Source organism: Crocuta crocuta, unplaced genomic scaffold (assembly GCF_008692635.1).
Source record: "Crocuta crocuta isolate KB4526 unplaced genomic scaffold, BGI_CrCroc_1.0 scaffold233, whole genome shotgun sequence".
Taxonomy (NCBI): Eukaryota; Metazoa; Chordata; class Mammalia; order Carnivora; family Hyaenidae; genus Crocuta; species Crocuta crocuta.
Genome location: NW_027529526.1, coordinates 543,454 through 571,379, shown reverse-complemented (window position 1 = coordinate 571,379; position 27,926 = coordinate 543,454). Strand labels below are relative to the sequence as shown.

The following is a 27,926-nucleotide window of genomic DNA, read 5'->3' as shown; positions in this document are numbered from 1 at the left end:
CTGGGCTTGTATAATCATGGGAGAATTAAATATAGGAAGAAAAATAAATGGACAAGTCCTGGGTGCCTCTTACACTGTCAGAAAATGTCCAAGTATCAGTGGTAATATGTAGCATTGTGGCCAGTGGGATGGTATAATAGAGCTTAGGATTTATCAAGTGCCAGCCTTTAAATATGCTATGCATCTTATAACCCTTCAATAATCCTTATAATCTTAATAGGTTTGACTATCATCTCCATATCTCAGATGGAGAAACTGAGCCTCCCTGTGGTTAAGTGTCTTGCCCAAGTGTCCTAAGCTGAAGACCCAAAGTTAGGAAATGGCAGAGGCAGGATTCTAACCCAAGTCTGCCTGACCTCATAGCTTGTATTTTTAACCACTCTGTAAAAGCCTCCAGTATCTGTATGTTTCCAACAAGTTCCATTAATTGTGACTGGATTAGTACATGCTATGGATGAATAAAATTGAAGTATGTGGTTTCTTTTATAGGGTCTAGGATCCCTGTAGTAATTAACCATAAAATGCTCATATAGCTAGTAGAAGTGTATGTCAGGGTGTCACACTTTAAAAACTATGGAAAAGGAAGGAAAGATGCAGAAGGAAGGGTTCAAGTCAAGAGGAGTACACACTGTTAATTTCCATCTAGGAACAAAGGATAGTGATGAAACCTGTCTTAACTTCTGTGCTGAGGGAAACAGTGATTCCATTTTTACGAGGGTCTAGGGGATGCCAGGGACATTCCAAGCTTCAGTGAACACCAGAGGATAAAGGCCATCCCCTTTAATTGGGAGTGTGTATCTGTAGAACGGATTGGACATTCCCATTCTCAATCATCGAAGAAAGAGACAGATATTAGGATGCAGTAGGGTCTTAGGATGTGGGGAGAGAGCCTCTTCCTCCTGCGAGGCAGGGTTCCTTTGGGGCTGGACTCTGGAGAGCCTGTGCTTTGGGTGACAACAAGCGTGGGCTCCAAGAAGGGAGGCATGAAATGAGGGGACCCTATGAGGATATACTGCGGCCTGTGGGAAACTCAATATTTGATCGATTCTGTCCTCTAGGAGAGGAATACATTCAGAAGGGTTTAGCAATATAGGGCATCATTCATTCAGCAAATTTACTGAGTACCTAGTAGGCGTTAGGCCGTGTTTATATGCCAGAGAAATGAAAGCAAAGAGACAAGGCTTTTACCCTCATACAGAATGCTGGGGGTATGACCCCCCCCCCAAAAAAAACCCCACCAAAACAAAGCAAATGGTAGGTATAAGAAAGAAACTAAGTGGGGGCTGCTGGAATGGCAATGGAAACTTCTTTAGAGATGGTGGTTTGTATTTGTAGAGCATTCTTAGCAAAGGCCTAATTAGCTCTAAATCAGAGGCTGGAGGGGTGGGACCCAGGGTGAAGGGATGAGTTGAGATGACAGGCAGACAGGATTACGCAGAGCCCAGAGCAAGGCAGTGCATTTAGTGGGATAAACATGCGAGGCTCTGGGACTAGAAGCTTGAGACAATTACCTACTGAAATTACTGCAAGTCAACTTCCTCCTAACAAAGCATTCTGTGGTTTGAGTACATGCTCGGAAGGGAGAAAATGGCATGAGGAAGGAGAACGTTTCTGTTCCTCCCACATAGCGGCCACAACATTGCTTTCTAAACGTACAGAAGAGCATCACTCCGTCGGTTAACCGAACGGATCAACTGCTGCCCATTGTTCAGGACGAAGGTAACACTTATGTCTACGCACTTTACATGTACTAAGTCATTTTATCCTTACAGTAGCTCTGGGGCTAGGGCAGCCATTGTCCCCGTTTTGTAATTGAGGAAGTGGCGGCGCGGCGGTGAGAGGTCTTGATCTTGCTCAAGACCACAGCAACAAAGTGACAGAAGTAGGATTCAGACGGAGTAGGTCCGCTGCGGAGTCTCTGCTCTCATTTAACCACTGCGCTTTAAAGACTAACATCCTTAACTCGGGGCGCCAGGCTTTGGTCCCTATGTAGGCTCCAGCACACTCCCGCGGCCTCCCGCGGTTCCCTGTCTCCACTCGCTGCACCCCAACGGGATCAGAAGCTCAGGAAGCGCGGAGACCCAGGCTCTTGCCTGCGCTTTGCCTCCTCCGCCACCAGAAGGCGCCCCAAGCGGGCCGCTCCTCCACTAACAGCTCATTCCTAAAATAAGCGACGCACAGAGGGCGCGGTGCCCACTGCAACACCGCTGCGGCGTCTCTCCGCCTCTGGGCTCGGGGGCGCGAGCGAGAACCTCGCGCTAAGACCTGCCGCAGCGCGAGGAGGAGACAAAAGTCACGTCAAGGCCTGCGACGTTCCCTCCCCGCTTCAGCGCTTCCTCTGCACGCGCTACGTCAACCCGGCGGCTGGAGGAGGCCGAGCCTGGGCTTTCGCCCCGCCCACCCGCCTCACGTGACCGACAACCGCGGCCTCGGGGCCGGAAGCGCTCCCAAACCCACGCGCGCGCTCCCGCGTTTCTAGGCGACCCCTGAGCCTTCCCAACTCTGGGCCCTGCCGCGCGCTGGCGCTCGTTCCCGGGATTCCGGGCCTGGAGAGCTCGGAAGNCCGGGGCCGCGGGGAGCGGGGCGGGGGCCGCGCACCCCCGCCGCTGCTCCGCGTGTGCCCGGCTCGCCCCGGTGTCCGTCTCGGGCAGGGCTAATCGTTTGCGTGTACTAGGCGGCCGGGGCACTGTGGAGGACGAGGACGACCCGCCAGAACTATCCGACAGCGGTGACGAGGCCGCCTGGGAGGATGAGGACGATGCCGATCTCCCCCACGACAAGCAGCAGACTCCCTGCCTGTTCTGTGACAGGTTCGTCCCGCCCAGTGCCAGGCGCCACCCCCAGGGTGCCGGGCCCTGTGGGTACGTGTGGTCCGCAGTCAAGGCCGAGCGGACCGCCCTCGAATCCTTGAACCAGTGGTGTGGAGTGATGGTTTGTTAAGGCAGAAGCCCAGTGGCTATAGAGGGAGAGCCGTGAACTGGAAGCCAGGTTATACTAGTTCTCTTCGACAGGCCTCAGTTTCCCCTTGTGTGAAATGAGAGGGTTTGGGACTGAATCTATGGTTCCCAAATCTAGTTGTGCAGCCTTGTCACCTGAGACTTAAAAAAGAGACTGAACTCTGCACCACACCCCTTCTAAATCAGTCATGGAGTCTAGGAATTTCCTATTTTTATAAAGACATTTTCTGAGGTTATTCTAAAGAGTAACATGTCTGGGAGTCACTCAACTGGATAACCCCTGGGGACCCTCCAGCTTTACCACTCTATAATTCATTAATAAGTAGAGAACTTCTCAAGTGACAGCATTATTTCCATTTTGAACCATCTGAAGAATCATGTTTCTTAGGAAGGGGCTCCCCACCTATCGAAGAGAAAGGAATTGATGCATTTTTCACTTAGTGAAAAAGACACTACAGTATCAACTTGTTCGAGGTCACAATGCTGTTGTTTGTCTCATATCCAAATCCCTATTCTTTGCACTTAAAATTCTGCCTGTTCATCTCAGGAAGCTTTGACTTTGGCTGACTTTCTGGGCAAGTGGGTAAGAAAGAGACCTGTTTGGCACTGGCCAGCGTTACTTCAATAAACGTTTGCCAGTTTCCCATAAATCCGGGCATGGCGCCAGTTGGTGGTGTATTAGCTCCTCTTGATTCATCATTGGTCTCACATGTAGCCTCATTTGCATAGGTACAGAATGTTTACATATACTTTAGTTGTCATAAAATAATTTGAATTGAGCATCAGGGTTGTACTTCTCTGTGATGGGCTGTACAAGCACAGCAAGGTAAACATTTGTTGAAAACTAACTGCTGCATTTGTGCCAGGCACTCAGATGAATGCAGCTTTTCTGCTGTATATTCCTGTCTCAGGTGTCCTTCGGTTTTGCAGGTCACAGAATAAAGAGGTCTGATCCTCACAATGTCCGTAACACCAGTACTTTCAGAACACTACAAGATTACCTCTGAAATATGGCGCTTTGGGAATACGCCAGCTGTAAAAATTACATTTTATGCTTTGTTTCTAAAAGCAGTCTGAGGTGTTGTAGTTCAAAGCCTCTGGAAGCAGCACTGACGGAGGGGAGAAAAGAATCTTCTGTAGGGAATTTTCATGACTTGAGGGAAATAGACTCTATCAAAGGGAGTTCTCTTCCTTAAAAGCCTTTTGATAATCTCAGTGCCATTATTTGGCAAGTAAATTAACTTTGACGTTTAAAAAGTTGTTCGGGGTATAAAATGGGACTCAGAAGTACTAACTCCCTGTAGTAGTGCTGGGTTCCTCTCATGTACAGGTATGTTTGTTTCTTCTTAGTTGTATGTAAAACTAGAAACCAGCAGAAGGGGTTAGTGTATATTTAACATGAAATCCATATTTAGACTTTTGAGGTGACTATTTCATATAGCTATTATTTGATTTTTCAGGTTATTTACATCTGCTGAAGAAACATTTTCACATTGTAAGTCTGAACATCAATTTAATATTGATAACATGGTCCATAAACATGGTGAGTATGTTTTAGAATAAAGACAATTTTTGTTGTGAAATTTATGTTCAAACTCTGTATTCTTCCAGAACTTTCCTTTCCTCTGCAAGTTCAGTATAGTGAAAAATATAGGAGCAGCCTGTCTAATGAAGTTTTTTTTGAAAGTGGCCTTTGAAAAAAGACTATAAGTCATTCTTCTAGATGAGATTCACTGTATTTAAAGTTATATTGACTTCACAACCAAAAAGGAAAAAACAACATTGGCATGTGATTGCATTTTTATTTTATTAGAATTAGGGAGAGCAAGGACAGAGGTGGAATGTGGAAAAAGAGGCAGTCATTATGAAAAAGGACAGCTTACCAGGTCAAAGCATAACATGAACTTCAGGGCATACAAAGTTGAGTTTGGTAAGAGTATAGAAAAAGAAGTGATTAGGTTAAGGTGGTGAGCGAAATATTTGGATGATGATTCTTTTGAAATTTGCATTTACACATACTTCCTTTTTTTGTTGTTAATTTTTATTTTTGAGAGAGACAGAGCATGAGCATGAGCATGAGCAGGGGGAGGGGCAGAGAGAGAAGGAGACACAGAATCTGAAACAGGCTCCAGGCTCTGAGCTATCAGCACAGAGCTCAACGCGGGGCTTGAACCCACAAACTAGAAGATCATGACCTGAGCCGAAGTCAGATGCTTAACCGACTGAGCCATCCAGGCACCCCTTATAATTAAAGTCTACTTCTTTAAATGGATGCAGAAGAGCTACACTATTCCACTAAAATTAAATACAGAATTGTTTTTTTAGTCCTTATATTTACTATCAACTAGAAAAGACATTAAACGTGATACATTTATAAATCATAAATTCAACTGCACCTGCATTTGTAAGACATAAATGACTTATTCATTTTTTTATGTGCCATTTTATAATGTTTATTTATTTGAGAGAGTAAGAGAGCGTGTGCCACGAGTAGGGGAGGGACAGAGAGTGAGGGAGAGAGAATCCCAAGCAGGCTCTGTGCCATCAGGGCATGCCTTTAGTGCATTTTTAAACTGAATTGGAATCATACTTTAAATATAATTTTGAGGTTTGCCTGGGTGGCTCATTTGGTTAAGCGTCTGACTTCACCTCAAGTTCATGAGCTTGAGCCCCAAACTGGACTCTGCGCTGAGAGCTCAGACCTTGGAACCTTCTTTAGGTTCTGTGTCTCCCTCTCTCTCTCTGCTCCTCTCCTGTTTGTGTGCTTGCTTTCTCTCTCAAAAATAAATAAATTTTTAAAATTAATTTTGTAATTTTTTTTCATTTAATAGAGGTTTTTGAATGCCATTATCCATATAAAACCTTTTAAACGCTGTTATATTTCTCATAACAACATTATTCATGACAAATAATACCCAGTTGGTTGGATATTCTATTGCTTTTCCTTTTTTCAAATCCTGCTTCATTTCTGGAAAGAAGAGAACCAGAGAACAAGGCTCATTGTTTTTTAACTTACATCATTTAACTTAACGTAAAAGCTATTTCACTTTGTATACTCTATATCTTGAAGGAGCCTCCAGGCTCTGAGCTAGCTGTCAGCACAGAACCCAACGCGGGGCTCAAACCCATCAATTGTGAGATCATGACCTGAGCCGAAGTTGGAGACTTAACCGACTGAGCCACCCAGGCGCCCCTGTATACTCCATATCTTTACAAAATTATAATTTGGTAGGCACCTAAAAATAGAGGCTTTAAAACTTCTGGCTCTATTATCAGCTGTCAAATACTTGTTAAAATCTACAACCAAATTTTTCTGATTTGTGTTGTTCTTACAAATGAGGATTTGAATTCTAAAAACTAATTTCCTACTTTTTAGAAATGCAAGAACAACATTAAAAATGTCATCCGTGTGACTGATTCTTAAATATTCAGAAGTATTAAAGTTACTCTTTCTAGATCTTAAGAAATTCAAAACATTGTAAGTTGTATTTTAGAGGACTGAAATATTTTATTATCTAACCTCTATAGAACAGATCAGTTTAGCAAAACTCTTACATTAAAATAGGTGAATTATTTTTCTTTTCTTTTTAGGACTGGAATTTTATGGATACATTAAACTAATAAATTTTATTAGACTTAAGGTAAGTTGGTAGCTTAATTTATAATTTTGGAGACTGAAGAAATACCATGGGGACCAATGATGCACTGATTTTAGAAAAATACAAAGAACTGCTAAATGAAGAACTGGTTTAGATTTTAGCATATTGGGGGAATCATGGACATTAGGAACTAGTATAACGTGGAGCACCAAGTAAATGAATATACACCATGCTTCATAAGGTGTCATTTTTAACTATTTCTAGGAGGTGAATCGATGTTACGTGAAAAAGTAATACAGTGTCCAATAATGGGAAATATTGATAGACAGTATTTCTCTAAAATCAGAAAGAATTTGTAGTGTGATTTCAAGTATTGTGATTGTCTTTTCTGTTTTTCAAATACTTTGTCCTTTTTTCTATTCAAATGAATGTTTATGTTGCCACTTCCTCCAAATCCAAACAACATTGAATCCAATATTGAAGCCATGCTGCATATTAATGTAAGCAGTCATCCAGTCAAGTTAATGAAATGACAGGTGAACAGAGACTCCTTAGAGGTTTTATGTAACGTAGACATGGTTCCTTTTTTAATTTAATTTTCCTAGTTTTTACTAGGGGGCTTTTGTGATTATATACAGTGAAAAAACATGCAATTAATTTTACATCCAGAATCCTACAGTTGAGTATATGAATTCCATATACAATCCAGTGCCTTGGGAGAAGGAAGAGTATTTGAAGCCAGTATTAGAAGATGACCTATTACTTCAATTTGGTAAGATGAACTCACAGTATCTATTTAACGTAGGGTCATTTGTAATAGCAAAATGGTGGTTAAAAGTGTTCTAGGAAAATATACCACCTCCTTAATTCTCTAAAGACTAGTTGGTTTCAGTGGGAAGGTTAAATTTAAGAACTGCCAGTCACACTGATCATTACCTGAGAGTAATTTAGAAATATGAGCTTGTTTAAATATTGTATACACGATGTTCTGAAACATAGGGGGACTTGAGAGAATAATTTTTAGTTGTAGGCTACTTTTTAGTCTGCTGCCATTGACTAAAATTTTAATTTAGTTCACTAAAATGAATTATACTTTATTTTAAATTAACCATAATTTTAAAATCTACTGATTCAAAATAATTTTAAAGTAGATTTAATAATATCTGCTGCTTTTGTCTGACATATTTAAGTCTGATAATTGACTTTTCGTAAGATATCCAGTTTCCTGAGATTTTGTTTGGAGGCAGAACAGATGCCGCTCCAATTTCCATGAGCTTACCTACATACACCACCTCTGCGGCCTTCCTCAGGGCAGAGCCACTCTCATCTCCTGACTGGAGCTTTCTTACTTAGTTACTTGCTCTGTGCTTGGGCCATTCCTTATTGAACATGGATCTTATGAAAAGTCTGTCGGCTTCTTACAGATACTTTAATGTTCTTACTTAACCAGGGTTAATGATTTCTGTTATTTCCCCTTATTTGTATTTTCTTCTTTGTTTCTTGTGTCAGTAAGGTAAGGTAGGGGGTTTGCTCTTTTCAGACCAGTAAGTCCATTTTAAACAGACATATACCTTCACATATAGTAGTTTGACAATGTGTAATTGAGCAGTTCTCTGATTAGTGAGAACTGTGGGCAACTACTCATTTCCTTGAGTAGTACCACCGTTAGGTTGTGTGGTGGTGCAGTTTGGCAGTGAGGACCTTAATGTAGGAGTCAGGAACTATGTGACCCTGGAGAGAGCTTTCTGTTATTCAGTCGTCATCCAAAAATGAAGAACCCAGGCCAGATTTCTAATATTCTTTCTAGCTCTAAAATTTGGTGAGTCCCAGATTGATTCCTTCCTGTTTTTACAAATTCTCTTTAATCTCCTTCCTCCCCAGAGTGGCCAAAGTGATGTCTTTGATAAATGACAAAGTGCCCACTAAGTGCTCCTCATGATTTCCTAAACTCAAAATCATTCATGGATCTCTCACAGGATGAAAGTAGTATGTTAAATGCTTTAAAAACATGAATAAGTGAATCCTTCCCATTGGGAGCCCACAATCTTATAATAGTGAAAGTGTTTTGTTTTTAAATGTCTGGCATTTATTGTAATATAGATCAAATATTATAAGGTCAAATGTGGGAAGTTTCATGAGAAGTAGAAAAGGTAGTATAGTTCAGAAGAGGAAGAGATTATTCAGACCAACAAATATTGAGTGTTGTTTACTGGTCACTGTGGGTTTAGATCAGTATTGAATCTAACTCTCCAATTGTACATAATTTCTTTCAGCCTTAATTTGTAAAAAGGTGATAATGATACCTACCATATAAAATTGTTGCAAAGATGATGCGTATTAGCACAGTATCTGTCAGAGGGCAAATGGTTAATAAAGGAGAATTAATGTTATTAGTAAATAAATTCGGCCTAAAGGAGTTTGGATGAAGTCATGACTGCGATCTGGAACACTTAAAGAGACCTAGTTAAAAAAGGAGAACTTGAACCAGGTATGCCCTTGAGTGCACTGCCTGTGTTCTCGGTCTGTGCTGCTAGCCATTGGTGGAGAGGGATGGAAGAGAAGGTTGTCACTCCCTGGGCTCCAAGCTTGATTACTGACCATTGTACCTCCACTGCCTTTCAGTAAATATTTATTGAGCATCTGTTAAGTGTTAGGCTTTGAGGATGTATAAGATGCTAAATTAATAAAGATGATTAAGGAAATAAGCAATGAAGGTATGGGGGGGGAGGTAACTTTACAAGGGAGAAACCTGGCAAACACTACCACAGCCAGGTAATCTTACATCAGTGATCCACCATGTTGATGGTGTGAGCTCTTTATATGATGTCATGAGAATGGTACTTTCCCTCTAGCCTTCCTCCCAAAACTGTTAACTTCAGTCTAACCATGGAAAACCATCAGACACTCAAAGTAAGGGTCATCGTACAAACTTCCTGACCAGTACCCCTCAAAACTGTTAAGGTTGTCAAAAACAAGGAACGTCTGAGAGACTGTTATTGCCAATGAGAGGCTTAAGGAGACATGACAACTGAATAGATTAAAGTGTCCTGGATAGGATCTTGGAACAGAAAGGGGACATGAGGGAAAAACTAATGAAATATGAGTAAATAAAATGAGTTCTTGTTTTAAGTGCTGTGTAATATTTGAAACATTCCACAACATTCCACAAAGGGTTAATACTCTTTTACATAAAGAAATTGTAAACATTGAGGGACAAAGGATCAAACACTTGATAGAACATGAGTAGATAGTTCACTCAAAAAGGTTCAAAAATTGCCCAACGGTGAGGTACCATTTCTCCCCTATCAGACAGGTAAATATTTTTAAAGTATGACAGCATGTTCTGTTGCCAGGGTTGTGGAGATGCAGGCACTGTCATATATTGCTAGTAGAATGCACATTTGTCGACAACCTCACCAAACTGTATATGCACTTACTTTTTAATACAACAGTTTATCTGATAATCTGCCTCAAGTTCTCCAACTTGAAAAAATATAGACACAAGATAATTCAGTATAACATTATAGTTTCCAAATATTGACAACAACCCAAATGCCCATACACAGGAGAGTAATAGAGTAAGCTTTGTTGTGTCCATGCTGTGGAGTAGTATACATCTATTAAAAAACACGGAGATCTCTGACCTGGTAGAGTGACAAAGCTCAGAGGAGTACCTATGGTATGATACTCTGTTCATGTAAGAAAGGGATTTGAGAAAATGCATGTATCTGCTCATTTGTCAAAATTAATACAGGAAGGATAAACTAGAAACTAAAGAGAGTAGTTACTTATGGCGTTTAGTGGGACAGGGATGGGAAGAAATACACAATGGGGTTGAAGTTACATGGATAATGAGGGAGTGACACTTCTCTGAGGGTACCTTTCTGTTTAGCTCTGACTCTTAGAACTGTGGTAGTATTTCTCATAGCCTTTGTGTAATAAAAAAAACAACAAAGCATCCGGGATGTGTGTGTGTGAAGGCACAAATGGAACACAAACACTAACAAATGAACTTAACTATATTACAGAGGAATAATGCAGTAGAGAAGTGGGTAGGGAAGGAAAGAACTTTGTGAGTAACTGAAACCTTGACTGGATATTGTGCCGAGGCTGTAGGTAAAAAGAAGTACATAAATGCTGCAATCTAGTAAGTAAAGGTGTTTCCAGCAGAATATGGATTAGCAATTCTGGCACTACTTTCTGTATGTAGCAGCATGGACAAGTAAGTAAATATATTATGGATAATAAGAGCTAGGTTTCTCATTGTTAGAAAAGAAGGTTCAAAGAAGGAAATAGGGAAGGTTAAAATGAGTCCTGTGGTGATTAGAATCAGAAGTATCGGTATAAGTATAAATTCTACAGTTTTTAATATCTGTTCAGAATACAGATGTGTGTACATGTGCAGGTTAGTATAGACACATATACTTCGTAGCTCTGTTGAAAGAGCCTAGAAAAACCCCGATAGCAATGAGCACACTTATTGCTGAGATTTTAACAACGTTATCCAGAAAAGGAACGAAGGCTTTTTTGAGAAGTGATTCCTTGGATGGGGCAGGATGATACGAGGTGAGTCTGGAAGAGCTTGTGCCACAAATTAAGGACATACTTGAAAAGAAAAGGTTGGGGAGGAGGGGACTTGCCAAAAGAATACAGGAGCCAACCTGAAGGAATCCTCATGGCCAAAGCGGGAGGAGTTTGAGCAACACAGGAAGTGATACTATTGGGTTTTAATCCATAGGATAGAAAATATCCATGAATCCATAATGATTTAGGCAACCAAATAAACAAATGGAGAAGGAAAGCTTGATCTTAGAGTAAAACTTTCATTAATGTAGAAGGGAAGAGAGAAATAGAAAATCACCATTAGGCAAACACCACAGTAATAACTGGCAGAAAAGATCACCAGTGGATGCTGAGATTAGTGGGCAGAAATTTAAGGTGAAACAGGTTGAGAGTATCTCCATCAAGAAATTTAAGTACGAAGGAGATGTTAACTTTTCCAGTAGACACTACCACAACCAAGTGATCAAGGTTAACATCATCATTAATAAGTTCTATTGACACCAAGAAACCCCTTGGTAAAATGCACTCAGAACACATTTTTCTGTTCTTGCCAAAACTGTATAACTTTATTCCAGTAATGAAAAAACATCAGGGGGCGCCTGGGTGGCTTAGTCAGTTAAGTGTCCGACTTTCGCTTGGGTCATGATCTTGCGGGTCGTGGGTTCGAGCCCCACATCGGGCTCTGTGCTGACTGACAGCTCAGAGCCTGGAGCCTGTTTCAGAGTCTGTGACTCCCTCTCTCTCTGACCCTCCCCTGCTCACGCTGTCTCTCTCTCTCTCCTAGAAATAAATAAAACATTTAAAAAAATTTAAAAAAAAAATCAGAAAAACCTAGGTTGATGGACAGACTACAAAATTAGTGATCAGTACTCCACGGAAGTGTGATAGAGTTCTTGGGTGCAATATTCTAAAAATAATTAGTTCAAGGTACTGAATATTTTAGTTCTGGTCTTTTACATGTTTTTGGATTTTTCTAATTCATCAGTTGTTGAGAGAAGGTGTATTTACATTTCTGTGATTGAAGAATTGTCTGTTTTTGCCTTTTAATTCTGTCAGCTTTTGCTTTTGTGAGGTTTATACTCATTTATAATTGTTACATCTTCTTGATAAATTGACCATCCTTTGTGGTAGTTCTCAGCTGCCAAAATGAAGTATCCAGGTGATTTGAACCTCCTAAGACAGAATGTAGATGTGGAAATTCATCTTCCCGAATATGGTTTAAGGCTTTGAATTAGACTGTTTTGATAAATCATAGTTATGGATCTTAACGTTTACTGAGTCTGTCCTCCTTTTCAACATTTAACCTTTAGTATATGGTTATCTACATATTATTAGTGTTGAAAGTTTTTACTTTGTCTTTTATTGCAGCAAAAAGCAAAATAGAGAAACAACAAAACCAAGAAATCAATTCTTTTAATCAGTTCTAATCTGTAACTTACACTAACAAGTTGGCTGGCAAACAGTTTGAAAAAAGGTTTTTTTTGTTTTTTTAATGTTTATTTTTGAGAAAGAGACAAATGCACAGAGAATACAGTGGGGGAGGGGCAGAGAGAGAGACGGAGACCCAGAATCCAAAGCAGGCTCGAGGCTCTGAGCTGTCAGCACAGAGCCCAGTGTGGGGCTCAAACCCACGAACTGTGAAATCATGACCTGAGCCAAAGTTGGGCGCTTAACCCACTGAGCCACCCAGGTGCCACTTGAAGAAATTTGAAAATGAAATATACAGAGTTGTAGTATGAAGTAGAAAATATGGTGTTGTCCCTAAATAGTTTGGACATATTTTGTTGCTCTCATTAATTTTTGATGAATTAAATAGTGAATGAATCTATAGTGGTTTTTTTTCTGCCAGACTGATAGGAGTTTAGTGGTGTACTGCTGGACTGCTTTTATAAGAAGTTCCACTTAGGCTCTAGTCTCTAAGTTATAATATTCTCATGTACTTGTTTCTTCTTTTTTTTAATCTTTATTTTTTGAGAGAGAGAGAGAGACAGAGAATCCAGTCAGGCTCCACGCTTAGCATGGAGCCCAATGCGGGGTTCAGTCTTACAACTATGAGATCATAACCTGAGCTGAAATCAAGAGTCGGATGCTTAACTCACTGAGCCACCCAGGCACCCCTCTCATGTGTTTGTTAAGCTTAGTTATTTTGTCCCAACTCTAAAGAAGTGTCACAACTAACAACTGGTGATAAGTAAAAAAAAAAAAAAAAAGCCATGTTTCACCCAGTGCTGTACTGAAGAGAAAAAGTATCTTCATTGCTTTTATTACTTTACGTTGATCTGAAATTTAATTGGACTGGAAAATAGACCCTGGGCTTTTATAACTCTCACTAGCTTTGTGTATTAATCTCTTTTTGTGGAGTTATTAGTTCTACAGTGGAAGTTAATGATTATACATAGTGAAATTAAATTTAAACCAAGAATTTTTAATAATATTAGGAATCAGGATATTCAATAATATCAGCAATCCCTCAGTATATAGATTACACTACCCATTAGGATGAAAAACTTAACTGAGTATATAGAACTCTTTATGTACACACTGTCCTTAATGAATGTGTGAATCTAATACCTGTTATTTTATAGATAAAGACTCAGAGTCTGAGAAAGAACCATGTGTAGTGGCAAGAACATGAGCTAGGAGGGCAGGCATGTGTTTGAATCATAGTTTTTAAATTAAACATTCAAATGACTTTGAGCTAGTCACTTAATTACTCTGTAATTTGTTTTTCCCATGCTCTAAAATAGAGATATTTATATCTTAGGTTTGTTTTGAGGATGAAACAAAATGTAATGTGTGTACTTGAAAGAAATCTGGTGATAAGTACATATTAGGGCTTTTTCCTTCCATCTTTTTGTTTCTTCTTGGGTTTGGTTCAGTATAGTTAACACTTTTGTGTGTGGTTAACTTAACTACCTAATGAAAAACTGTAACAGCATGTTCTTTACATTTAAATGGAAACAGTTTGGATATTAAATATTTAGTTAGAAGTACTTTGACAAGTTTTTCTCATCTGGCTGCTTAATAGGCACTCAGAATATATTTATTGCTAACATGTTTGTATTTGCTTCGTTGTTAGAAGATGGCTTAATAATAACGTCCACTCATTTCTTTAGATGTGGAAGATCTTTATGAACCTGTGTCAGTCCCATTCTCGTACCCCAATGGACTCAGTGAAAATACATCTGTGGTTGAAAAATTGAAACATATGGAAGCCAGAGCACTGTCTGCTGAAGCTGCACTAGCTAGAGCACGTGAGGATCTGCAAAGAATGAAGTAATTTATCAGTCTTACAGAAAATTTGTTATTTAGATCCCGAAAGTAATTCAACTTATAATAAAGTGGAATATGGTAAAACATTTTGCGTATTGGAAAGCACAATGTAGGTATCTAACTTTAAATTTATTTTAAATTAATTTTAATTAATGATATGCAACATTTTTATATGTTATAGTTGATCAATGTAAAATTCTGTGGTTTTTACCTGTTCTCACATACTTCTTTATAATTACTTTTGTACTAATGGTAATTTTTCTGGGAGTGTTATTCTCTTGAGTACTTTTGTTCTTTGAATTACTCTGTATCTAATAGGTTTCTCCATTTTACTTTTTCTCTCCTAGGCTTTCACAGGGAAGTGATTAATATTTTTGAAGCTTGGGGAAAATACAGTGTTGAAATTTTTGTTTTTGAAGAATCAAAGTATAATTATGTAGTATTTAGTTAGAAAACCACTGGGCTCCTGGGTTGGCTCAAGTCATGATCTCACGGTTCGTGAGTTTGAGCCCCGCATCAGACTCTGTGCTGATAGCTCGGAGCCTGGAGCCTGCTTTGGATTCTGTGTGTCCCTGTCTCTCTACCTCTCCCCTACTTATGCTCTGTCTCTCTCAAAAATAAACAAACATTAAAAAAAAATTTAAAAATTTAAAAAAGAAAGAAAACCAGATACATGGAATTATTTTCTTCAGTGAGTAAATTAGCTTTCTGTTGGCAGTACTTCTCAGAATTTAATGTGCATAATGAATCACCGGGGAATTGTTTAAACTGTGGATTCTGGTTCAGAGGTCTGAAACAGGGCCTGAGATTCTGCATTTCTTCCTAGTGTTAGATATTGTATTTGTAAGTTGGTTGCCATTCCCTCAGTACCCATTTGATGGTTTGCCAGGATGTTCAACAGGGAGGATAGTACGACTGATTGTGGTTCTCTTTCCCTGTTTTTGAGATTTCATGCTGGATAATCTAGTAACAACAACAACTCTCCTATCTGCCTCTGCATTTCTCCCCCATTGTATACATTATAAATTATTTTTTTTATGTTTATATTTGAAAGAGAGAGTGCATGCATACGCACTCTCGTGAGCAGGGGAGGGGCAGAGAGAGAGGGAGACAGAGAATTTAAAGCAAGCTTCGTGCTGTCAGTGCAGAGAGCTCGATGTGGGGGCTCAGACTCGGGAACCATCAGATTATAACCTGAGCAGAAATCAAGAATCAGATGCTCAACCAACTGGGCTACCCAGGTGCCCCATTATCGATTCTTAATGTGTTGTGTTCAGAGAGAGAACGGAGTTTTAGAGCTGGAGTGCATGGTGATGGTGTATGTACATAATTCTCAATTTGGGTCAACTTTTTGCTCCTATAACCTTTCCATGACATAATATGGTTTTAAAGAATATTAATAGTGTTGAAATAAACCACATTGATTCAGCTGCTAAAAATAAGATTTTAGAACCATAGAAATAGTAAAGTTTAATAAAGACAATGTGCTTTTGTTCAGTTGAAAGATACAAAGAGCTCTAAGCTACAGTTGGCAGTGTTTCTGAGGTTTGCGGAAGGAATGTTTACAACCCAGTTTGCATACACCATTGCTTAAGATCCAGCAGGGGGAGCTCTCACTTGCTTAAGATAGATTGTGAGTTAGAAGGCTCATCACACCACATACCCCACTCCCTCCCCATTCCTCTCCCTCAACCTCTAGCCTTTCCTTTTTTCACGGTCCAATAAACCTGTCTCAAGGGTCTATTTCAAATTGATTACAGACAATTTGCTCAGGATTTTGTGATGAATGCAGATGTCAGAACCTGCTCGTCATCTACTACTGCCATTGCAGACCTCCAGGAAGATGAGGATGGTGTTTATTTCAGCTCATACGGGCATTATGGGATACATGAAGAAATGCTAAAGGTTAGAAAACAGCACAAATGTACCAAGTCCATCCTAAAGGAAAAATAGAATAAAACAGGTTCTTAATATATATGCTGTAAGAGAACTAGTCGTTTTTTGTTTTGTTTTTTTTAGAACTGCTTTTTAAATCTCTTTGGTGCTTAATAGGACATCTTGGGTTGAAAAGGCTACAGGAGCATCACAGTCACTATAAATTCTATTGAAGATTAGTATTATATCATTATTTACTCTATTAGTAAATCTTTTGCTTGAAATAGAACATTGGAAAAAACAACTGCTGCAGATTTTCGTCTTCTTAGGAGCAACTGTTAAATAGGAACAATTAATTTCAGTGTGATATAGCAGTATTGACCTCAGTTTGAGAAAATAATTCTTTGGTACAAAGTTTATAAATAATTCTCACAATTGTCACGGCGTAACTTTTTTACATTTGAAATCAATTTCCTAAGTTGGTCAAATCAAGTTTTTAAATTTGGTTGGTTTTGATTTTTATAATGATAACATCCATATAAAATATAAGTAGATTTCTGGCTATACTTGGTAATTATATATTTTATCATGTATTATAGATTGTAAAATAGTAAGATGTAAAAAATATCTATAGTTAAACAACTGTTGGAATGTAAAAAATTGATTGAAAATGTTAGAAGTTTATTTCTGTGCATTTTTTGGAGGCCACTACTTTTTCTTAAAACCAACCAGCAAAAAATTCATTCCTAAATCCTTCCTTACAAGAATGTTTTGTTTTATGGAAGCCCAAAGACCATGTTCCCTGACACATATGCATTTAAAATAACCAGGAATATTTAATAACATGTATGTATTTTGTGGAGTCAGATTTGCAAGATCACAGAGGGGAGGTCTGCTGATTAATAGTAATAATAATTACTTGGGTCTTTTAAAGCAGTGTCATGTCATTTCTTTCCCAGTGACATGTCACAGTTGGTTGTACTTTCTGTTGCCACTTGAGTAATGGCATAGCATTACAAATAATAGTTATCTTATAAATGATGAATTATTTTAAGTCCAGAGTGAGTTTGTTTGAAAGAAATTGATTTGCTCTGTTTTCTTTGTTAAAATTAATTTTATTGCATCTAGAATTTTTCTTTTTAAGTTCACTTTAGCCCATCTTTGTCATTTTAAATCGCCCCCATCAATTTAAATGCCATGAACCTTTTAATGGCTTTGGTATGGAAATTGCATTGAGTTTTTCTGACGGATAAGGTTACTGAGACTCCAGGTTGGTAGTATACAAAAGTGTCTTAGGTGCAGTCATCAGGGAAATCCAGTTTGTCTGTCTTGGACATTTGTAGCAGTATATCCATAACTAGAGGATCTTCACAGCTGATCATATATTGATAAGTCCTTTTGACATACCTGTGGATTTAAGAAGTTCCACCTTGAAGTTTCTACTGCTACTCTTTTCATTTTAGAGAATCATTTAAGAATCCCTATTGGGGCGCCTGGGTGGCTTAGTTGGTTGAGCGTCTGACTTTCGCTTAGGTCATGATCTCGCGGTTTGTGGGTTCGAGCCCCGCGTCGGGCTCTGTGCTGACTGCCAGCTCAGAGCCTGGAGCCTGTTTCAGTCTGTGACTCCCTCTGTCTCTGACCCTCCCCTGCTCACGCTGTCTCTCTCTCTCTCTTCTAGAAATAAATAAAAATATTAAAAAAAAAAAAGAATCCCTATTAATACAGTTTTCCATGCCTCACTTCCTGTTAGCTGTTACACAACGTAATTACCTCTCCTTGGTGATGACTTGATTAAGTGTTCATTGGAAATATGTATTTATTCCATGCAAAGAAAACTATTTATATTTTGCTAAGTTATGTGATGTGGATGAGTAGGAAATGTCCTGTATATCAAGTAATATTTCGTTTCTTATCAAAACTATTTTTAGCACACATAATCTATTTAAGGTTATGCTACCACCAGCATCTCACTTGCTCTTTATAAATAACTTAAAATTGAGAAACATGTATAGGGCTTCTATTTATGCTTAGAATTGGCCTTGCTTTTATAGGAAAAGTATTTAGATTTTTGGTTGCTTAGTCTCAGATAGTTCAGTGACACTATTTTGGCATTGTTGTGATTATAATTACAAATATAGGTGCTTTGTGATCTTATTTTCCGGAGTTCCGATGAAGATAATGTTTTTGAATTCCAGAGAGACAGTCAATGGAGGGATGGATTACGTGAGCTTTCAAAATCCTTCGCTACTTTATCTTTCAGAAGAAGAGTCATTGTTGACTAATGTTGTAAATCTGAGATGCATCACTCTCTTTTTTCCTAAGAAAAACATTCTTCATCCTGATGGACATTTATCACAGATCATAGTACCATTAAATAACTTTGCTTTACTGGACTTGTGCTGCCCCTCCGGGCTCCATCCACCTGTCCATTTGAAACACACTGCTGTTGGGGCACCTGGGTGGCTCAGTCGGTTAAGCTTCCGACTTCGGCTCAGGTCATGATCTCGCAGTTCATGGGTTCGAGCCCTACGTCAGGCTCTGGAGCCTGTTTCGGATTCTGTGTCTCCCTCTCTCTCTGACCCTCCCCTGCTCACGCTGTCTCTCTCTCTCTCTCTCTTTCTTTCTCTCTCAGAAATAAATAGAACATTAAAAAATTTAAAAAAAAAACACTGCTGTTCATATGTACATAAATTTTATAGTATATAACTCTTCTGTAGTCTCATTCTTAATATTTTTTTTTATATTTGTATGAATGATTCCGTGGGACTTTACTAGTCTTTAAAAGATTGTTTTGCTTCTTAGTAATTTTATTTTTCTATTGTGTTCCTTGGTTTTAATAGGTTGGTGCAAAAGGTAATTTTGTAAATTTCTATTTACGTTATTCTGTATTGAAGTGTCAGTCTTCTGAGAATACATTTTTAGAAGTGGTCATTAGTGCCAGCCTTTTATTTCTTGCATTGTCATGTTGAGTGGATTCTTTCAGTTATGAAATTGAAGGTCTGCCATGTCCAGGGCCCTGTGTTTGGTGTACTGTGGATTTTATCGCAGCAAGGTGAGCATGTGGACCAAAGCACAGGATTCTGTAGGGTGAGCCCGGGACAGAGGGCTGCGGTTGTGGGCAGAGGTGCTCGGATTTAGGGCAGGGGTTGGGGTACTCGTGCTGAAGTTGGAGTAGCGTGAAGCAGCGTGATTGGTGAGAGCTTATGGGCTGATGTGTATGCGGCCAAAAATCCCTGCCTGTAGTAGAAGAAGAGTATAAAAATGACCAAAAAATATATGGAGTGGTATATTTTTTTTAAAAAAGACTTTGCATTATTTGACATGTGTGAATTTATTTAAACATTAGACTCTCTTGGTAATTCTTAAATTAACCTCAGGGAAAGGTTTAAGAAACCTGATTTAAACATTTTTTTGTAAAGCAATTAGAATTCCAACAGAAAACACAGAATTCATTCTGCACCTCCCCATTTTTATATCCTGTGATTAAGTAAAAACAACATGGCTTTTAATCTCAGAACTTCTTTATATTTTTCTAATAAGTTTGCCAGTATTGGCCTACAAATGTTTTTTTAAAGTATATGTATTTTGATATTTTGATATTGTAGCATTTGTATCAAAATTTTGATATTGTAGCATTTGGTGTAACATTTCTTTTTACCTAGTGTGAAAACCCAAATTGGAATTCCTAATCTCTTTTTATTGTGCTCATTTTATTTACTTGGCAGCAGAGCCCCTTACTGCTTAATTTGCTGTCTGTGTAAGTCTCAGTTGAAGTAATTTAAAAGGGAATGGGCTCTTTTCAGGAGTTAAACGAAATGTTAGTGTTTGATGCCTGCCTTAGGTACAGGTCATGTGAGACCCCAGAGTGTAGAAGTCTCATAAATGTGGGCTGCGGGGCTCAAATGATTTATCTTTAGGATTCTAGGCTTTTAAGCATCATTTCCTACAACAGACATTTCTATAAACAAAACAAGATTATAAATCAGATAGGCGCTGATCGGTGACTCTCTTAGAAAAACCATACTCCGTGTAAATTCGTTTTTTATATGTAACTGTAACTTTTGCACTTATCTGGATATTTTGCTCCCATATTTTCATATAGCATTTTAACATTTAACATAGTAGTCTCCCTCTGCTACAAGGAGTCAGCCTCTATTTAAAGGAGCAAGACATTGTGTTCATCTTCTATTCACTTTAATTATTAGTTCATGTTTTATAATGACAGTGCATGTCAAGACAAAAAATGGGTACATCTTTTAAGAACTTAGATTCTATTTGACTTTTAGTGATTCTCTGAAACATGTTCTTTGTGTGTTGTTGGTATTTCTATTTTTTATTGTTTTCTTTTAGGACAAAAAGATTAAGCTTGGCTTTCCAAGCAAATAATAGCCATGAAAATTAGCAATTTGTGATAAAATAACAAATATCTTCCTAAGATTTTTTATATTTTCAGTCTATCCTGTAAACAGAATGTTTTTTTCTCTCCGCTCTAGGACAAAGTGCGAACAGAAAGTTACCGAGATTTTATATACCAAAATCCACATATCTTCAAAGACAAGGTGAGTAGCACAGGCTACAGAATTGGACATTTCATGTGGATCTTGGGTAGTAGAAGTCCTCCCTCGGGCCATCATTGTGTTAGCAGTTGATGTAGTGCAGTCTGGCTTTATGTCATGGAAGACTTTTACGGTGCTGCTCTGCAGTGCAGAGTACTGACTGCAGACATGCTCGCTGGTGCTGTCATTCAGTACACTGATTTTTTAAATTGGAATTCGTTAATTACAGTGACATGGCTTAGTGAAACTTTGCTTATCCAGATTATGTTGCTTAAACCATATTTTTGATTTACTGTGATTCCTGTGAATTTCATGTATCAGATAAGCCCCATACCAAAGCATACTTTTAATGATTATTGTAGTTTGTGTTAATTAGTTAAAAATTGATAATTTTAGGAAGTTATTAGTAGTAAGTAGGGTCAAATATTGTAAGGTAGAACTTGTTTTAGGTGCTTTCTTTTAAGATCTCATTTACTCCTTTATGAGACAGTTTATATCTTACAGTTAGTACTGTTTCAGATTATTTCAAAGATGAAATTTCACTGTGTGTGTGTGTGTGTGTGTGTGTCTGTTTGAAATTTGTGTCATTTGTTTTTCCTCCCTTGTGAATTGTATTTATTTTTTTCTTCTTTACTTCCTCCTTCCTTCCCTTTCTACTATGGCATGTTTACCTAAAAGTTCAGTTTTACTGTCTGTTCTTCCTTATTGGAAATTAGTCCACTAATTTAGTCAAATATCATCTCTACCACATATATACCTTTGGGAATTTTCCTGACTTTTTCCAAATCAAGAACATGTATATTGTTAACATACCAGCTTTTTATAATTCCCCTTTCACCTTTATTTTAAAAGGTACTTCTTCAAGCTATTTCATAAGCTTCACATGACATTGCAGCAATAGCTAACAATTTTTATATTTTGAAAAATTTCTTTTCTTGATTCTTATGTTCTTTAGAATATAATACAGGCTAAGTAGAGACTAAGAATTTTTTTTATATAGTTGGCTTTTGTATTTACACTCAAGTTCTGGAACAATTTATCTTATATGTCTAAAAAAACCCTTTGTTTTTAGTGAAGCAAATATATTACTATTAAAAATTTCACTTTATATTTATAGTTAGATTATGTCCAGATTTTTATTTTATCTTTTCATTAATATGTTGTAGAGAAATTAAGCATGTGCTGGTCTGGGCATCATTAGTCCTGCCTGGCTTCTCCAGAACCAGATATATAATAACTTTAGATAAGTAGTGGATCTCTTTAGGTGTCATCTGTAAAATGGAATCATTTTAACCCCTCTGGGTCAAAAATTTTATGATTTTTTTAAATTGCAGAATCATGGTCTTTGATCTGTCTTTTCTTAATGCTTTTTGATATGAATATCATAAGAATTCGTTAAGTAAAATTAAGTTAGAAGTTTCTTTTTCTGTATGCTTCTGAATATTTTGTCTTATGTAAGAATATACTGAAAAGGCACAAATACATTTAAAAAAATTTTTAATGTTTATTTTTGAGAGAGAGAGACAGACAGACAGAGGACGGGGGTGGGGATGGGCAGAGAGAGGGGGAAACTTAGAATGTGAAGCAGGCTCCAGGCTCCAAGCTGTCAGCACAGGGCCTGACACAGGGCTTGAACTCACAGACTGTGAGATCAGTCTGACCTGAGCCAAAATCGGACACTTAATCAACTGAGCCACCCAGGCACCCTGAAAAAGCACTAATATTTATAAGCAGATTCATCATTGAGAAATTAAATAATTCTTTATATTTCAATGTATATGGAATGCATCTTACGAGGTTTATTGACTTATATAGTCACTTTCTGCTTCTAGTTTATTATTCGTAACAGTATTATAGAAATGTTATGTATAGGAGGTGTCTGGGTGGCTCAGTCAGTTATGCGTCTGACTCTTGATCTAGGCTCAGGCCATGATCTCATGGTTTTTGAGTTTGAGCCCCAAGCCCCATGTCAGGTTCTGTGTGGGCAGTGCAGAGTCTGCTTGGTATTCTCTCTCTCTCTCTGCTCCTCCTTTGCTCTCTCATGGTCTCTTTTTCTCTCTCTAAAAATAAATGAAAACTCTTTAATACACAAAAAAAAGAGAAATGTTATGTTTTCAGACAGAATACATGCCTATGGAAAATAATAATATTTCAGTTATTTTGTGTTTTACTTACTGTTCTTACTGAAGACATTAACTCTGCCAAAGTCAGGAAACAGCTTATTAATAAGTTGGGAGCGTTTTTCCTTAGCACTTTGTCTAAAATGCTTTCGTTTAAGTTATGTGTAATTAGTTTTGCTTGGCACTTATAATAGCTTTCGTATTTTTTAAATGATTTGCGATACTTTATTATGCTATGGTTACAGAATTAGAAAATACATTACCATATATTTAAGTAGCGTTTGATAATTTATAGATTTCTTTCAAACATGCTGTCTCCTTATTACTATACAATATACTTGTAACAGGGCAGGGCAAGTATTTATCTCCTTTTGCACATGTAGATATTTGAGGCCAGTAGATTAATTGCACTGAAACAGGCAACTGAAACAAAAACAATTTACTCCTTGTTTAGTGCCCTTAACCATGTGCTGCTACACTTAAACTCCATTATATTAAAAATAGAATGAGTGATTAGGGTAGGATGCATTAATTACATTTTAAGTCACATTATTTTCTATGTATAGGCTGTATGATTTCTGTGTGCCATGACAGAATATAGTCATAAAATTATTTAAATCTAATTCTTTTTAAAAATGTATTAAATCACTTGTTTTCCTAAGTTTTATTACCATTGTTTCTGTTTGCTTTTATTCCCCATCAGGTAGTCAAACTTCATACACTAGCTTCTATGTCGTATTATGTAGTGCATAGTAGAGATTTATTTTTCAAAAAGGTACTAATAGTTAAAAATGTGTTTTTTCCTCTTCTCTTCTTCCTCCTTTCCTGCTTCCTTTCCTTGGTTTCTTTTTTTTTTTTTTAAGTTTATTTATTTTGACAGAAAAAGAGAGAGAGAGTATGTACATGAGCAGGGGAGGGGCAGAGAGAGGGAGAGCAAGAGAAAATCCCAAGCAGGCTCCACACTATCAGTGCAGAGCAGGGTTCCGTCCAGCCAACCCTGAAATCGTGACATACTGAAGCCAAAATCAAGAGTTGGAAGCTCAACTGACTGAGCCACCCAGGCGCCGCCCCTCCTTCATTTCTTTCTCAATATTGTTTCCATTCACAAAGCTCCTGTGGAGGCCATATGGTTTCTCAGATTTAATTTAACTTTGTGTGGCATTTAATCGTGTTATCACCCACTCATAATTAATTTCTATTTGTAGTCCATTGAAGAAATTCACAGTGAGGTGCCTTCTCTATGCTTTTGATTATTATCCACAGTTAAATAGATTCACTTTTTTTTTAGAAGTGAATCAAATTCCTTCATCATTTTATAAAATAATGCTGGTTTATTCTGTTCATTTCTACCTTCCTCTGATTTGTTCTACTTTCTTACCTAATTAGCTAATTTTGAGCTAGATGTAATATATAATTAATATATAATTAAAAAAATATTTTAAATATGTTTCAGAAGCAGATTGACCTTTGCACGCTAGCTTTATAAATTACCAGCTATATAATCTGGGACCTGTTAACCTTCCCTCTCTCAAGCTCTCTCACTTTCCTTATCTGCAAGATGAGAATTAAATAAGACATATATATATATAAATTATATATGTGTGTGTTTGTGTGTGTATGTATGTGTTACAAAAGAACACATACTCTAATTGAAGTATATGACATATATCCTTCTCTACTTAGCATTCTTACTCAGCAACTTTTCTTAGAGATGATTCTTTATCATCTTTCTTTTCATGGCTCATATGTCCAATGTAAGAATGTGTCCATAAATTGTAAGTTGTAAATTTTAATATTAGAAACAATGCATATAAAAATATAAAATATTTAAAATTCTTTAAATATATGTGAGAGTATAGTAATAAGATAAAATCCTAACAGGGGACTTCCTGAGTCAAAAAAGTAATTTATGAGGTGCATAGGTGGTTTAGTCAGTTGAGCATCTGACTCTTGATTTTGACTCAGGTCATGGTCTCATGGCCCTGAGGTTGAGCCCCGTGTCAGGCTCAGTGTGGAGTGGAGCCTGCTTGGGATTTTCTCTCTCTCCCTTTCTCTCTGCCCCTCCCCCACTTGCTGACAGTGCGAGCCTGCTTCAGATTCTCTGTCCCTACACCCACCCCTACCCCTCTATCTCCCTCTCCTGTTCTCTGTCTCCCTCTCTATCACTTCTCAAAACTAAATAAACTTAAAAAAAAGTATATTAGTGAAACCATAAATATACTAGAAGAAAATGTATGAGGATGAAATAGAAAGAAATAGGGGAGAATAGGGGGAAGGTCAGTCTAATTACAATCAAAATTTGGTAGGAAGCCATAAAAGAAATGATTAATGAGTTTTACTATAAGTAAAGAATATCTGCATAGCAAAAATCACTGTCAGCAGAATCAAAATACAGAATTATATGCTGAGAGAAACCTTGCAGGTTATAGAGGTCTTATCTCCTTCACTTACAAAGAACTGTTATTTGATAAGATTTGTTAAGAAAATTTTGATTAGAGGGGCACCTGGGTGGCTTAGTCGGTTAAGCGTCCGACTTTCGCTTAGGTCATGATCTCGCGGTTCGTGGGTTCGAGCCCCGCATTGGGCTCTGTGCTGACTGCCAGCTCAGAGCCTGGAGCCTGTTTCAGAGTCTGTGACTCCCTCTCTCTCTGACCCTCCCCTGCTCATGCTGTCTCTCTCTCCTAGAAATAAATAAAACATTTAGAAAAAAAAAAAAGAAAATTTTGATTAGAAATTTCATAAGAAAAAGACTAACAGCTCTGTGGAAAAATAGAGAAAGAATATAAGTAGATATTTTATGTAAAAAGAACTACAGATGGGTCTACAACGTATGGAATGATGCTAGACCTCATGATAATGGAAATGCATGTTATAACTAGGCTAGTATATCATAATTTTGTACTTGCAAGATTGGCAAAAAGTCAAAAGTTTGATTATATGATCCATAGGCTAGTCTCACCTGTAAGGACATCAGCACTTAACCATTGCTGGTTAGAGTCCCCGTGAGTAGAATTGCCCTATGGAAGGTAACTTGGTTATGTCTGGCACAATTATAAATATGCATATTCTCTCTTGCACAGTATTTTCACTTCTAGGAATATATTCTGTAGGTTGACTCATGTGTGAATGGGGTTAGATAGAAGACTGTATTTACAGTATTAATTGTCATAGTAAAATTTGAAACTACCTAAATGTCTGTCAGTAGAGAACTAAATCGGTAGCTTATGGTATAGTCATAATATTGAGTCCTATATACACCTATGTGAGAGAAAGAAGTTCTGTAAACTGACACAGAAAAATCCTTACATTACATGGTTAAATACGAAAAGCGGTGTGTAGCGAATGCAGTGGCATAATATGCTTCCATTTATGTAAAAAGGGGGAGGAAAAATTTGTTACATAATCTTTACATAAAAATTCTGTTGAAGGATAAATAAGAAATACAGTTTTTGATGTTAAACTATGTGGTTGTATTACCGAGTTGAAGAATAAAGTAATGTTAAAGTTTAATAGATTCTTAATTCTAGTTCTGTTGTTCTTACAGTAGCTTCCCATTACTCAGAATAAAATCCAAAGGCTCTGTGTGACCTGGCCCCTGCTTAACCCTCATCTCACTACCAAGCAACCTTACCTCACCCAGCTCGGCCACACTGGTCTTCTTGCTTTGCCTGGAATCTTGTGCCTTGCTTTTAATACCCTCCATGGGCTTGGAAGACACTCCTCCACATCTCTACGTGGCCTACTCCTTTACTTCAGTCAGTTTCTGCTCACATATATCAGAGATGTGTTCACAGACCTATTTAAAATTCTAAAATTTTAAATCCCCTCTTCCCTGCTCTAACTTCTGTTCTGGTGCTTGAGTTTTCTTTATAACACTACTACCTGATCTTATTTTATATTTGTTTAATTTGTTGTCTGTAGCTCCTTTAAGACAGAGGCTTGGTCTTGTGTGTTACTGTCCCCCATCACTGTGATTGTGCTTGCACTTAGGAATGCTCAGCAAATATTTATAGGAGAATATTGACATACTTTCACATTTTGAGATAAGTCCATTGGATTTTAGGCCATTGATATTGAAAGATTTAAGGCACTGCAGATTTCAGTAATTTCACAGAATACTATACCTCTTGAGTATTTTGCTTAATGTGTTTCCTCAATAATTTGTTTCTGTTTTTTACTTTGAATGGAACAGCTTCCACTGNCCACATCCATCAGTCCTCAGTTTGTTTCTCAGCATTCAAGATTCTCTCATGGTTTGCCTCTCTTCCTCTCCCCCACCATTTTCCCCCTTCTTTTCCCCCATGGTCCTCAGTTAAGTTCCTCCTAATCCTCCTATACGTGCAAACATGTGATATTTGTCCTTCTCTGCCTGACTTATTTCGCTCAGCATAACACCCTCAAGGTCCATCCATGTTGCTACACATGGCCGGATTTCATTGTTTCTCATTGCCATGTGGTATTCCATAATAACCTGCAATTCTTGATTTAGAAATAATGCTTTCTACCTGTCCCCAATATCATCTTAAACTTTGGTTCTTTCTACCTTCATCATTGATCTTGAGTATTATTTTAAAAAACTTATATTCTGAGAAGGCTGAATTCTAGAAGCAATTTGTTTTTGTTATACCATGTATTGTTTAAGTGAGTTGAATATTTAATTTTGGAAATGGAGGGGAGATGGCAATATTCTACATCTAAGATTCCTTTTTGAGCATTTTTTAGTTGTATTGGATCGGGCTCTCCTGCTTAAGTTAATTCTTGCCTCTCAAACTTGAGAAAATTTATTTCTGCTACAGTTTAGAATTACTAAGCCTAAATTAGAGCATGCATACAATGGAAAAATTAAATATAGAGAATACTTCCCTATTAAGTCTGTTGAAATTACTTATTTCCTAAAAGACATCTCTTAATTTACATTGTTGCAGCTGATTGTAGCAGAATGTGGCAAAAAAAAAAAAAAAAAACCCCACAAAAACCTGTAAA

General features: G+C 37.8%; 1 protein-coding gene across 2 annotated transcripts in view; it reads left to right on the top strand.

Moving 5' to 3' along the window:
• Positions 1-2,574: 2,574 nt before the first annotated feature.
• PRMT3 (protein arginine methyltransferase 3) overlaps positions 2,575-27,926 on the top strand; it is a 128,421-nt gene continuing 103,069 nt past the window's right edge. The window contains exons 1-7 of one of the 2 annotated variants that reach the window (XM_077761080.1): positions 2,575-2,810; positions 4,418-4,500; positions 6,549-6,598; positions 7,226-7,328; positions 14,236-14,395; positions 16,153-16,297; positions 20,761-20,826. In XM_077761080.1, the coding sequence (XP_077617206.1) occupies positions 4,485-4,500; positions 6,549-6,598; positions 7,226-7,328; positions 14,236-14,395; positions 16,153-16,297; positions 20,761-20,826 (540 nt within the window). In that variant the 5' untranslated portion in view covers positions 2,575-2,810; positions 4,418-4,484. Of the gene's footprint in view, positions 2,811-4,417; positions 4,501-6,548; positions 7,093-7,225; positions 7,329-14,235; positions 14,396-16,152; positions 16,298-20,760; positions 20,827-27,926 lie in introns of those variants that run through there. The other variant, XM_077761079.1, reaches the window with a different exon arrangement.